This window comes from Colletotrichum godetiae (genome assembly GCF_030913485.1).
Source record: "Colletotrichum godetiae strain CBS 193.32 chromosome Unknown BDP55scaffold_116, whole genome shotgun sequence".
NCBI classification, from domain to species: Eukaryota; Fungi; Ascomycota; class Sordariomycetes; order Glomerellales; family Glomerellaceae; genus Colletotrichum; species Colletotrichum godetiae.
Genome location: NW_026851364.1, coordinates 1 through 12645, shown reverse-complemented (window position 1 = coordinate 12645; position 12645 = coordinate 1). Strand labels below are relative to the sequence as shown.

The following is a 12645-nucleotide window of genomic DNA, read 5'->3' as shown; positions in this document are numbered from 1 at the left end:
TCTGCTCTACATCGCAGAGATACTTGAAGACGACCCGAACGCGCGATTCGGGTACGCGGACGACATCGCCACTCTGGCCATCAGCCCCTCCCTGGAGAGCAACGTCGCAATACTCAACCGAAGCGCAGCCGGCATTCTCAGATGGGGCTTGGAGAACAAGGTCTCCTTTGACCCGAGCAAGTGCGAGGTCATCCACTTTACTAGGAAGCACGGCCAGCCAGCGGAGCTGCCAGAGGTCCGGGCGGGGGATTTGGTGGTCAAGGCCTCGACGAAACCTGTACGCTGGCTGGGTGTCTGGTTCGACAAGAGACTGTCCTTCCGGCACCATGTCGACGCAAAAGTAGCTGCAGCAAAGAGGGCAGCTCAACATCTGAGACAGCTTACGAACACAAAGAGGGGACTCCCAGCGGCCGCCGTGCGAAAAGCCGTCGTCTCCTGCGTACTGCCGATCGCGCTCTTCGGCGCCGAAACATGGTACGCAGGTATCACGAAGCCGGCTTCGAGACGCCAAGCGGAGACAGACACGAATCCGCCTCTCCAAGGAAGACCCGTCAACACAGGCCAAAAGGGGCTCGTGCAGAAGATCGACAGCGTCATTACAGCGGCAGCAAGGGCCGTTCTGCCTGTCTGGAGGACAACGCCAACCAGTAGCCTCCTCCGAGACGCCGGCTTACCGTCAGCCAAAGTCGCCTTAGAGGGCGTCCGCTTACGGGCCGCAGTCCGACTACAGAGGATTGATCGCCGACACCCGCTAGTCGCGCGGCTCTCCCAGCAGGGACAGCAACAGACGAGACTACAACGGACGGCTGAACTTCTGCCAAGATGCGGAAGACCAGCGTTCCTTCAATCACAGTACCTGCCAAGCTCACAGGATCAGATAGTAGTTCAATGCAAAGAAGAGGCTGCGAAAGCTTTCGAGCGCTGGCTAAAGACAGTACCGGAAAGCCATATGATCGTCTTCTCGGACGGCTCCAGGGCGACGAACGGAGCCGTGGGGTACGGCTTCGTCATCTACCGAGACTCCAAACGCATAGCACAAGGGTGCGGCCGACTCGGACTAGCAGAAGTGTTCGACGCCGAGGTCGAAGGGGCGCGAACCGGCCTCAGAAGGGCTCTGCTCACCAATCGCGGTCATCCAATCCACATATGTATCGACAACACCAGCGTTATACAAGGCATCCGCGGCAAGGCGCCGGACTCGTCACAAGACGCGTTCCTCGAAATCCAAGAAGCGGCCAGGATATTTGATATACGGACGCACTGGTCCCCGGGACACCAGGGCATCGAAGGAAACGAGGCCGCGGACCGGCTGGCCAAAGAAGGAACGACACTGCCGGCGCGGATGGGTCAAATGGCAACACTAGCGGGCATCAAGCGGCTTGCAAGGGAAAAATTACAAAGCCAGCACAGGAGATGGTGGTATAAAGAGCGAAGGCCGCGGTACGCGGACTTGGGGCTTGAGGCAGCTCTGTCCAGCCCTCCTGAACTGGCCTTGCCGCGGGCTACGTTACATCACCTGCTGGCGGCACGATCGGGTCACGGGGACTTCGAGCAATATCACCGACGTTTCAACCACGACGACGCTCTAATGATGTGCTCTTGTGGAGAGGCGAAAGACGTGGACCACCTGGTCTACTGTCGACTAACGCTGGCGAGGAGGCAACGGTGGCCGACCCTCCACTCTCGCAGTATGCCCGAGCCCATAGGCCCTATGGGATCTCTCGAGGCCTACTTCAAGAGATTAATCACCGACCCACGAGGCTTCGAGGCCTTTCTCCGCGTGACGGACTTCTTCCAGAAGATCTGTCTGCGGTAGCAGCATCCACACCTACGTAGATGTGAGTGCGGACTACAAAGAACCTCCCGATTCCAAGGGACGATTTGGGAAAGAATGAAACTGGGGCACCAGCGGGAACCGGGGACAGACAGAACGCGTAGTGGCCACAAGGCATGATTTGGAGGACGATGTAAAGAGACGACGTACTGTAGAGTAGGTAGCCTTGGCTCACGGCCCTCCACGCCATATACCCTTCGGGAGGTCTGCGGTAAGGGCTCTAGCCCGGCCGCCACGGCGTTAAATACAACAACAACAACAACAACAACACAATCCGCAGCAGATGATCTCCATCGCTTGATAATTCTCTTCTTCCCCTATTATTCCGGCATCATCGGATGCCCTCGGCGTTTCGATGAGTACTACTTCACCTCCTCATGTCCACATGCGGGACGAAACCGCAGTGTCAATCTGCGACCGGAGCTGCTTGGAAAAGCCAGAACAATTGCAGCCCAATCCGGATGTTGGCGGCATCGAGGTGAGTAAGCGATGGAACCAGAGGCATCATTGGAACTACTGAACTCATGAAAAGCTTTCTTGCTGACAGAACCTTTTCCGCAACTTAGGTAATGATCGGGTTTGTTGGGACCGCGTGGCCAGTGGTGATACTGATGTGCATTTAGTATTGCTTGGCTTTTGACCCCAATGTTGATCCTCTGGAGGATCGGCAACAATAACAAAGGCGCAAAAGAAAGCATATTTGGAAGCCAAATGTGATTGACGTCCAGACTACCAACATGTTCTCAGGCCTTCGTCCAAGGCTTGGTCACCACCCAGGCTGGGCCATAGCTTTCACCAAGGTACACCTTCTTTCTCATTTACCTACATGTACATATGCCCAGCCTCATGGGATCTCACAAGGCGCTCGATATTGAAGTTGACGCCAAAGACTGACTGTACCTCAATAGGCTCTCTTGAACTTGTGCGACATACAACTTCTCACTGGACTCGGCATAATGTTCAGCAGTTTTCTGTCAATGTCAATTGCTACATGTCAGCATATCACTGGCAAATAATTTGCTATCTAGCCTGGTTCTCGAGCATCACACACGTGGCCTGCTTATCAGCTCTTCGCACCTACTTCTTTCAGCATCGCACTGAACGCAATTACCGACTAGGTCTCATCGTTATTCTTTTAGCTGGTTTGATCACAGCATTGATACCTACCGGCTATTTCAACTGGTCGGCTTCTCTATCGCCTGGCAAAACGGCAAGTCTGTCTCCCTCTAATGCTCGATGTTTCTCTTGGCGAAAAACGGCACAAGCTTTACATGACTCCTCGAATTCACACTACTACGGCAGAAGCTCATCGTCCCCACCACGCTCCATCTACCGTCGACGGGACAATAGCACAATTGAGTGGACTTTAGCATTTGAGACTTCCACTACGTCTATTCTCATATTGACTTTCAGTTTTTTTGGTCGAGCATCCAAATTGTTCCGTAAAACCTCACAACTAGCCAAAAACATTCTCAGAGAAACCCTGGGACACTGGGCAGTCTCCTGTCTGCAGATCACCGCAGTCAGATGTCGAAAATTCGGCACTACACCATTTCGAAAAACGCTACTAGCCGTATTCCGGCCCTTAGACTTGACAATTGCGACTTATCTGGTCGCGAAGGTCTACATGGATGCAGTATCATCCGAACTTGCCGATGTAAGTAGTGCCATTTGGTTCTTATTGCCTAAGTTACCCAGTGGACTAATTCACGCAGCTTCTTTGGCTCATCATGTCTTTGATATGGGGCACTTTTCGGCTTGTACTTGCGCGAGTTGAAGTAGATATTGGTGATTCCGAGGACGCTTGGAGCTTCAGCCAGGTCTTGCCCGTCTTTCTTCTCCTAGGACCACTTTTGGCTGTACTGGTATCATTCCTACACGCACCAAATGGTCAGGCTAAGGAACGGCAAAGAACCACTGAGGGAGATATGGAGTTGATCGATCAGCTGGTCAGATCATTAAGAACTCGTCAAGATGGTATTGTATTGCATTGACCGTAAGACAATGATCGATGTGTGGATTAACAATGAGCATAGAAGCCATGGCTAGCCAAATACACCACGCTATCTCCCTAAACCTGATATCTGAGGTTCTGCGCAAAGTCGAGATTAATCAGCAACACATGCTTCTTGGAGAGAGACCAGCGTTGACACAGAATAGCATTGTTGCGGTCTCTCTAAACGACAGTCAACACAATCCAGTGGGAACCGAAGCTGTTGAAGGTATGAGAGTTCAAACGGTAGACAGGAACCATGCTTTTATGGTAGGATAAGGGCATATTACGAAGCCAGAATACTAATACTCAATCTAGGTGTTGATAGACGTCCTCAATGTTCTTAGAACACAAACCATATCAGCGACAAAGCTCACATTGCCACTCGATACCGTCATCATTCTGTGCTTCTGAAGCGAACAATGGTCTAGATTATTACCTCAATATCACCTATGGTATTGAGGACCGCAGTCAGGAATAATTGGAGTCAACATCAAAGGACTGAAGCTTTGTACTGATCAGATGAACAAAGATTACTAGCTGATTTCCCCAGTGGACCAGATCTTTGCTCCAACTGTTAGCATCTACGGTAGATCATAATTATCCTGGAACAGGAAGAAGTTGGCCCAGCTCTTCAAGCTCCTCAGACTACCACCCATCAACTCAAACCTCCCGTACCACCGTCAGGAACCCTCGCCAAAACAGTCCCATACCTAGACCACTCTCCTTCCCCTGGTGGACTCCTCACAAAATCCTCAGCCCTCAACCCAGCCCTCCTCTCAAAAACACAAACCACATCACTCCCCCCAAACGCAAACCCCGCAATCTCATCACCCTTCTTCACCACATCGCCAACCTTTACACTCAACCTGACGGAAGAAACCATGGCCATACCAATAGGCAAGACCGCGACCTTCCCCAGGAGGGGATTCTCAATGATAACCAGTCCTCGGGTTTGAAGGAATTGGTAACCTGGCGTGTTGGGCGCCGTCAATACCCTTTCCTCCTTCCGCTGGGGGATGCCTTCAACTCGGCGGCATGTTGCCCCCTTCTCCCCCTCTTCAACAACAACCTCGAAACAAGCCAGCCCCCTAACCTTCCTCGCTTCAACAACCCTCCCCGATACAGGGGCATGTACGTGATGGTAATTATACGAGTTCAAGAACGCATGCATCCATATGCCCCCCTCAAACCCTTCATTCCCCCCCCCTCCTCTTCCTCTTCCCCCCTCTCCACCTTCGCCCAGCAACTCCCCAATGGTCCAAGGCAGCCCCTTAATCCTCACAATACCCCCCCTCTCAACCTCCACAATCCCACCACCACCACCACCACCTGCTCCTCCTTCACCATCCCCATCCTCACTCCCAGTAAGCTTACAATCAGCAGGATAAACAACGACCCCCTCCTCCCCAACCCCTTCAACACTCCTAACCCCAACCTTCAACCTCCTCCCAAAAAACTCATTAAAGCTCCTAAACCCCCCTTCAGGAACCTCAGCCTCATGGAGATTATATCGTCCACACCTCCAAAACGTCTCCAAACTCTCCTCCGTCAAAGACTCACTCGAATCCATCCATGATCCAATCATCTGCGCATATACAACGATCCAATCCGACAACCAACTCGCACGTCTCTTCCTCCCACATCCCTTCTCGTCACCAGTCCCTCCTGGGACGATCCTCGCCTGCAGCGAACCCAGAGGCTCCTGGCCGAGCACAAAGTAAAACATACACAACACATCGTAAATATCACGCCCTTCACACCCTTCGCTCGGAACCCATGTTAACAAATCGTTGGCGAAGCGGAGGAACGAGGGCGCGTCGTGGATGGAGAAGCGGGACATGAAGGTGGGGATTTGGGTGTATGCCGCTGCGACGGCTTGCGATAAGGCGCTGCTGTTGTTGGATTCACTCTCGTTGTCGTTGTGGTTTTCGTTGGCCGAAAAGGAGGGAGGAGAGGAAGGGGGCGATGCGAGGTAGAGGTACGTCGCTAGCATCGATACAATCGGTTCCAGGGACGCGTCACCGCGGTCCGGGAAGGGAGCGGACGGCATCGCTGCAATATCTGGGTAAAATAATAAGTTCGTGGCGAATGTATGCAGTCTACCCAGGGCCAGGTTCGACTATATGTAAAGGATTGACGGTGTCGATATATGGGCGAGCATGTGAATATCAACTTCGTGCACACAGCAGAACTCGGGAGAAAAGGGACACGCAGATCTAGGAGATTTAACAAACGCAGCACTTGTGTCCCATCTTATTTCACGTATCGAGAAATCTCGAAAATTTCCTGAATTCCACAATGAAATCATCCCAATACCCGCATGCGATTGACCGCAACAGACTCGCACAAGTCAACGGCGTCGTCAGATGTCTCAATTCTAGGAGCCCTCCACTGGAGGGCCGAAACGGCCGCTTATCTTGCCTTGTCTCACACGATCGCGGATCTCTTCAACGAGAAATCTGCAAACATCCCGTCGCGACATGTTTCACTTGCTCCTTTATCACGGCATTGAATCTTGTGTACTTATCCGGTATTATCTGTGACAGTTGACCCATGAGACATCAGCAAGGCCCCGGGCAGCCCATCACCTTCAGTTCCGACATTTCAATCAACAAAATCATACGAGTTTCATCTCGGAAGCGACTTTATTCGTCTAAAGGTAGTACTAATACACGCTTCATCGGGTTCGAACAACCCGAGGCCTCGTACAACTCAATCTGAATGCCGCCATCCACCTTATGTCTCCGGGAATGCCGTTATGAGGAACCCCCCACGCGAGACCAAGATTGTCTAGAGTCGAACCACCAGACCCCACGAACCATCCCAACCTCGCGAGAAATAGAAAGAATACAAACATACTGAAGCTTTTTTGTAAAGTCTAACAAACGAGTCGCGGCATCCATCCATAATAATAGCCGCGACCGTCGTCTTGATGCAAATCGCGTGTCCACTCCGACGCCAGGCATATCTCACGCGCGCCCAGCGTGTTCCAACCATAAACCATATTGCTACAATCGATACCTCCGTTTTCCGCGCATCTGTGCGCTACGAGTGACCTCTCGTTATCTAACGTCGTCTTCTATTCGAATCAGACGGCCTGTTGACGATGGGACTAGACTTGTCCGTCGGCAAGGGCGAGTCTCTGTTTCAGTGTCTTGGCCTTCTTGCCGCCGCCTTTGCGTTGCTTCTTGGCTCCCTTCGCTTCGGGCTCGGCGGCTACAGGCGTGGCGGTACCCGAGGTTCCGTTGGCTCCGTTGCGGTTGTCGTCAAAGTTACCCTCGCCTGTGAATCTGTCAGTATCTTTGTGCTCAGGATGGTTAGCGAACAACTTACCCTCGTGGTACATCTCGTCGAGGCTGACATCCTCGTTAACCACCCGCTTGCGCTTCGTCGTCTTCTTCTTCTTTTCAGGCTTGTCGAACTCGCCGGCTTCGAGCATCTGCTTCTCACGCTGCTCAATCATCTCAGCCTGCTCATCATCGGCGAGCCACATGGCAATATCGCGGTTGCGGTTCTCAGGAGCACGGCGGCCAGAGAAGTCAACACTGGCACCACCTCCCTGGATGACGACGCGCTGCACCTCTTCCTTCTGCATGGCACGCTTCCGAATGCGCTCCTCAATCGTGCCCTTAGTGATGAGGCGATACACGGTAACTTGCCGAGTCTGACCCAGTCTGTGAGCTCGATCCATGGCCTGCGAATCAATCGTAGGGTTCCAATCCGAGTCGTAGAAGATGACGGTGTCGGCAGAAGTAAGGTTGATACCGAGACCACCAGCACGGGTCGACAGAAGGAAGATAAAGATCTCGGGACGAGTCTGGAAGTCGGCGACAGTATCTCTTCTGTCCTCGAGCTTAGTCGAACCATCGAGTCGGCAGTACTTGTAGTTGCGGTACGTAAGGTACTCCTCCATCAGGTCGATCATGCGAGTCATCTGGAAGTAGAGCAGCACACGATGGCCCTCGGCCTTGAGTCTAGTCAACAACTTGTCGAGAGTGGCCAATTTGCCGCTGTCAGTAACAAAACGGCGCATTGACGGAGTCGCAATGTTGTTGAACTTCTTCTTCTCGTTGTCCGGCGCAGGCAGCAGCTTGCGCGGCGGGAACCGGTCAAAGGGAAGCTTCTCAGTAACCATTGCACGTTCCTCTTGAACCGTCGGGCCAAACAGGTTCTTGCGCATGGACCTGTTGAATAGGATGCCTTCCGTCTCCAGAGCAGTTCCACGGCTGCAGCAGCTCACCTCAATCGGTGGCGCCGAGGCGCGCGGGCGACCAGCCTGTTCCAAGCGACCCAAGCCGCTGTCAACATACTCCTCTCGGGCCACGTTCATGAGGTTGGCCATGATGCCCTCCTGAGTGATGTCAGCCAAGGGCTGTCTGTTGTTGCGGACAGCGATCTTGAACATGGCATGAGCGGGTGTGAAGTTGGAGTCCTCGGGGTCGTCGTAAGCTATCTTCATGACTGGCAAGCGATCCTTCTTCTGCGACAACTCGACGGCGCGAGTAAAGACGTCCTGGTGGCTAGCATTGTAGACTTCAGCCGGACTGGTATCAGTGAAGCGCAGGAATGAGAAGGCGTCGGACCCCTCCAGACTGTCGCGGACGTGCTCTGGGCTGAAGACGTTCATCATGTGCTGCAGAGTCTTGTTACGCCAACCAGCCTTCAAGTTGCCGCGGTCGGCCTTGTACAGCCTGCCATCCTGTCTCCAGAGGAGACGAGGCAGCTCGTACTCGATCAAGTTGCGAGTAGAGTAGCCAACTGCCACGTTGTTGCCCTCTCTGACGAAGGAAGCCGTCTCCGCGAAATAGCCGAAAGAAAATGGAGACGTCGTGTCGGCTCTCTCAAACAAGTCGGGATGGTTGCAAACCTTTCGGAACTGCATAACGAGGTTCATGAGGGTTCCAGAGTCGTCATTGTCACCCGTCGTAGCCTTCTCGATGAGATCCATGATGCTGATCTGATTCCGGAGGTTGCTGTAGATGGCGCGTTGTCTGTAGGTGAGGTCGCAGTAGACATCCTCCTCGATCTTGTCTCCAAGCTCCTTCTGGACATGCTTCTTGACACGACGCAACATAAATGGCTTCAGAATCATGTGCAGACGTTTGAGCTGATCCTCGTTGAGCTTCGTGTTACTCTGTGCATGCGACTCGATATCCTTGGAGAACCACTCGCTGAACTCATCGTGAGAATCGAAAAGTGACGGCATGATGAAATGGAGCAAGGCCCACAGTTCCTGCATGTTGTTCTGGATGGGAGTACCAGTAAGCAAAAGACGGTTACGGCAATGGAAGTTGAGCAAGCTCTTCCATCTCGAACTTTGAGAGCTCTTGATGGCTTGCGCTTCGTCGAGAATCATGTACTGCCACTTCATCTTCTGGAAGTAGGCCACATCAGAGACGACAAGCTGGTACGACGTGACACAGACATGGAACGACGCATCCTTCTTGTAGGTGGTGTGCTTGCGGTCCCAGAACTTTCGCAGCACCTTTCGGTCACCGGCAGAGCCCCAGTACGGCAGAATCTTGAACTCGGGGACAAATTTTCGGATTTCCTGTTCCCAGTTGTGAAGGGTAGACGCAGGCGCTACGACAAGGAACGGACCCCAGATATCGTATTTCTCGGCGAGGTAGGCCATGACGGAGATAGACTGAACCGTCTTTCCGAGACCCATCTCGTCGGCAAGAATGCCGTTGATACCTTGCTCGTACAGGTTAGCGAGCCAGTTGAGACCCTTGAGCTGATACTCCTTGAGCTGCGCGTTGATGAGCTTGGGCTGCTCGATGGCGACGTCGCTCATGCCGGCAGGGTTCTGGAAGTTCATCTCGCCCTCGTCGTCCATATCGGGACCCTCGGGCTCGTTGAAAGCTCTGGCCTTTCTCTGCGCCTCGGCGATGGCGTTCTGAGCATTGGCTACAGCTGCTGCGCGGAGATTCTCCTCGTCTTCCTCCTCAAAGGTGAGGTTTTCAAAGTCGGTGACCTTGGCACCCAGAGGTCCTGTCGGTTCGGCGATGTCGAGATGCTTGTTGTGCGCAGTCTCGTCCTTATTCTCGGCAGCAATCTCGGGGTTATCGGTACTGCGTTCGACCTCGTCCGTCTTGATCTTCTTGCCGATGAAATGGGAGTACAGCTCAGTCTGCGAGATGAGGAAGTTGAGCTTTCTCTTCTGGCGGGCAGCTTCGCGCTCGGCTTCTTCCTTGCGAGCGTTCTCAATCTCCTGCTTCTCAGCAGCCTTTCTGAGATCGCGCTCCTCGCGCTCGTTGCGCTTCCAGAAGCCCATCATGTCACGCATGACACGCTTGGCACGGGCCTGCTGGTCCTTGGTGCCCTTGTTCGTCCGCAGCTGCCACCTCTTTGCCTCCTTGGACGCGAGAATGGCTGTCTTCTTAAGGTTGGACGCCTTGGTCTGATACGACTCGGCTGCCATCTTGTAGGTCTTGGAGACATCTTTGCGGGCGAGGTCGCGCCAAATTTGGTCGTAAATCTGGAGGAAGCCCTTGGTCTCGAACTTGGCGTCCTTGTTGGGAGGCTCCTCGGGCTTCTCTTCCTTCTTTTCCTTCTTCTCTTTCTTGCTCTTCCGCTCCTTCTTCTCCTTGACAGGCTCGACAATGGTGTCTTCGTCAATGTCGACGTCGCCATCGCCTTCGACCTCGACGTCGGGCTCGTCCTGGTCCACATCCTTGTCCTTATTCTTCTCTTTATCCTTATCCTTGGACTTCTTGTTAAACTTGATGCGGATCTTGCCCTCTTCCTTGATCGGGAGCTCCTCGCCGGCGTCGATGGCGGCCTGCGCAGCCTCTGCAGCGTCCTTCTCGGCCTGCTTCTGCTCCTTTGACTTCTTTGGCCGAGGACCGCTGCGACCCTTGCCCTTGGGCTTCGTGCCGGGCTCCATGTCGGATGCTTGGAAGGTGGCCATGGTGCCTCCGTCGTGATTGAGTTCAACAAGGTTGCGGGCGGGGCCCTTGATACCCTTTTGGAGAATCAGCTTCGTTTGCAGAGCCTTTTTGTTAGCACGCTCGGCATCCCGCAGGTGCTTCGCCTTTTCGGTCTCGTCTTCAGCCAATCGTGCGCGCTCCAGGGCCAGCTTCTGCTGTTCCATGGTGACGGCCATGGACTTTTCACGACGACGCTTCCGCTGCATGTCCTTCTTGCGCTCCTTCTCGGCAAAGAGCTCACGTTCTCTGACCTCATTCATGGCCTCCTCGTAGTAGATGTCGTCGTAACGGCGTTTGCCGAGGTGGGCATGAGTACCGAGCCGGCGGCCCATCTCTCTTGAAAACTCGTCGCGTCGCTCAACGTTGCGCTTGCTGTCCTTATCTTGCAAGAGGCGACGTCGCTTGTTGCCGCTTTCTTGGTACTCAGCACGATCCGCAGAGAATTCGGAGTCGGTAAGGTCTTCAGCATCGGCATCGAGCTTAGCAATCAAATCCGTAACCTTCTTTTCCTTATCAGCAGGGAGGGTTTTTTGCTTCGGCTGGCCATTGGCCTGACGCTTGGAGGGGATGCGAGGCGTTGGTGTCTCGAGTTTGGAGGAAGCACGACGGCTGCTCTTGGGAGTCGATTCGGCATCTCTGATATCGGAAGCTCTCGACTTTGACTTTCTAGGTACTCGCTCTTTTCTCTCCTTGCGGGCCAGGGGAGTGCTTGATCTCTCCTTGGCAGGCTCCGGTCGGAGCTCGATCTCGGCTTCGCGCTCGCTGCGCTCGGTCTTGACGGGAGGGTCGACGGAGCGGGGCTTCTCTCGGTCGGGCTTCGGCTCGACAGTCTTCTCTTTCTCTTTCTCCTTCTCCTTCTCCTTTTCCTTTTCCTCGACGGGTGGCGGCGATTTCGACTGTGGTTTTGCAACGGGCTCGGCACTCGAGAGAATGTTGGAGAACGACATGGGGTCGGCGCGGCTGGGAGTCTGTGGCGGAAAGTTAGTTCCCATTCTATCAGGGTAGTCAATTGGAGTTATACTGACACTTGCAGGAGCTTTCAAGGGAGAAGGCTCGGCTTTGCCCAGAGGCAGAGACGCGACGGCGCCACCATTGGAAGATGCATGCATGCTGGGCGAGGCAGCATGCCGCAGACTAGGAGACGTCATATGCGGCGTTGCCCTGATGGATGGGCTGATGGAACCGGCAGGTGGTTGATGAGAGTGGGAGTGGGAGTTGGAGTGCGAATGTGAATGGGATCGCGGACTTCTCGGGGGGAAGTTGGCTGCTGAGGGCGACGTGTATCCTGCGCTGCCGTTCTTATAATACGCGTGCGAGTCTCGAGATGCCGGCTCGGGTTGGGAGTAGTTGCCGTAGGGGTCGCGTGCGGTCTGTTTGATGATGCAAGAAGGAGAAAATTAGTCAAGGTGAAGGAATGGTGGTGGCCACGATGAAATTAAAATTTGGGTTGAGGTTTGGGTTGGTTGGGATTTTTCTCTGTCCCTCGGGTAAAGTTGGAGATGGGCGAGAGAGAGAAAATGGCTGCCGGTGCTGGGTGCAGGTGCAGATGCTGGTGGTGCTGTCTCTGCCACGTATTGGGGGGTGTGGAAAGGGAAGAAAAGCGTCAAGGTGGAAAGGAAGATAGAAAAGGAAAAGGAAAAGGAAAAAGGGAAAGGGATGGGAATTGATGGATCGAGATAGACAGACGGGTGTACTGTGTATGGATACGGAACGTGAATGAGGTAGCGCCACGACACGGGCGTAGGCGACGGACGACAAGAGAGACGGGGAAGGGAAAGGAAAGGGAAGAGAAGAGACGAGGAAAAAAAAAAAAGTGCCAAAGTTGCAAGGGAAAAAACTGGGGGACGCCGGTGTCATTGAAGCCGTGAACAATAGGGGATCCA

General features: G+C 53.7%; 3 protein-coding genes across 3 annotated transcripts; 1 reads left to right on the top strand and 2 right to left on the bottom strand.

Annotated features, from left to right (window-relative positions):
• Positions 1-2825: 2825 nt before the first annotated feature.
• BDP55DRAFT_639266 (uncharacterized protein) lies at positions 2826-3828 on the top strand (the record flags this gene model as incomplete). Its single annotated transcript, XM_060573227.1, has 2 exons — positions 2826-3491; positions 3550-3828. 2 exons carry the CDS (start codon positions 2826-2828, stop codon positions 3826-3828), a joined length of 945 nt encoding a protein of 314 aa, XP_060421606.1.
• A 684-nt stretch (positions 3829-4512) lies between these two features.
• On the bottom strand, positions 4513-5715 carry BDP55DRAFT_510800 (phosphatidylserine decarboxylase-domain-containing protein; the record flags this gene model as incomplete). The annotated part of the gene is made up of 1 exon (XM_060567710.1): positions 4513-5715. A coding segment is annotated over one exon (1203 nt), but the record flags the coding sequence as incomplete, so codon positions are not given.
• Positions 5716-6942: 1227 nt separating this feature from the next.
• On the bottom strand, positions 6943-11871 carry BDP55DRAFT_735366 (SNF2 family N-terminal domain-containing protein; the record flags this gene model as incomplete). The annotated part of the gene is made up of 3 exons (XM_060580309.1): positions 6943-7112; positions 7164-11730; positions 11788-11871. 3 exons carry the CDS (start codon positions 11869-11871, stop codon positions 6943-6945), a joined length of 4821 nt encoding a protein of 1606 aa, XP_060421604.1.
• Between the last annotated feature and the right edge of the window lie 774 nt (positions 11872-12645).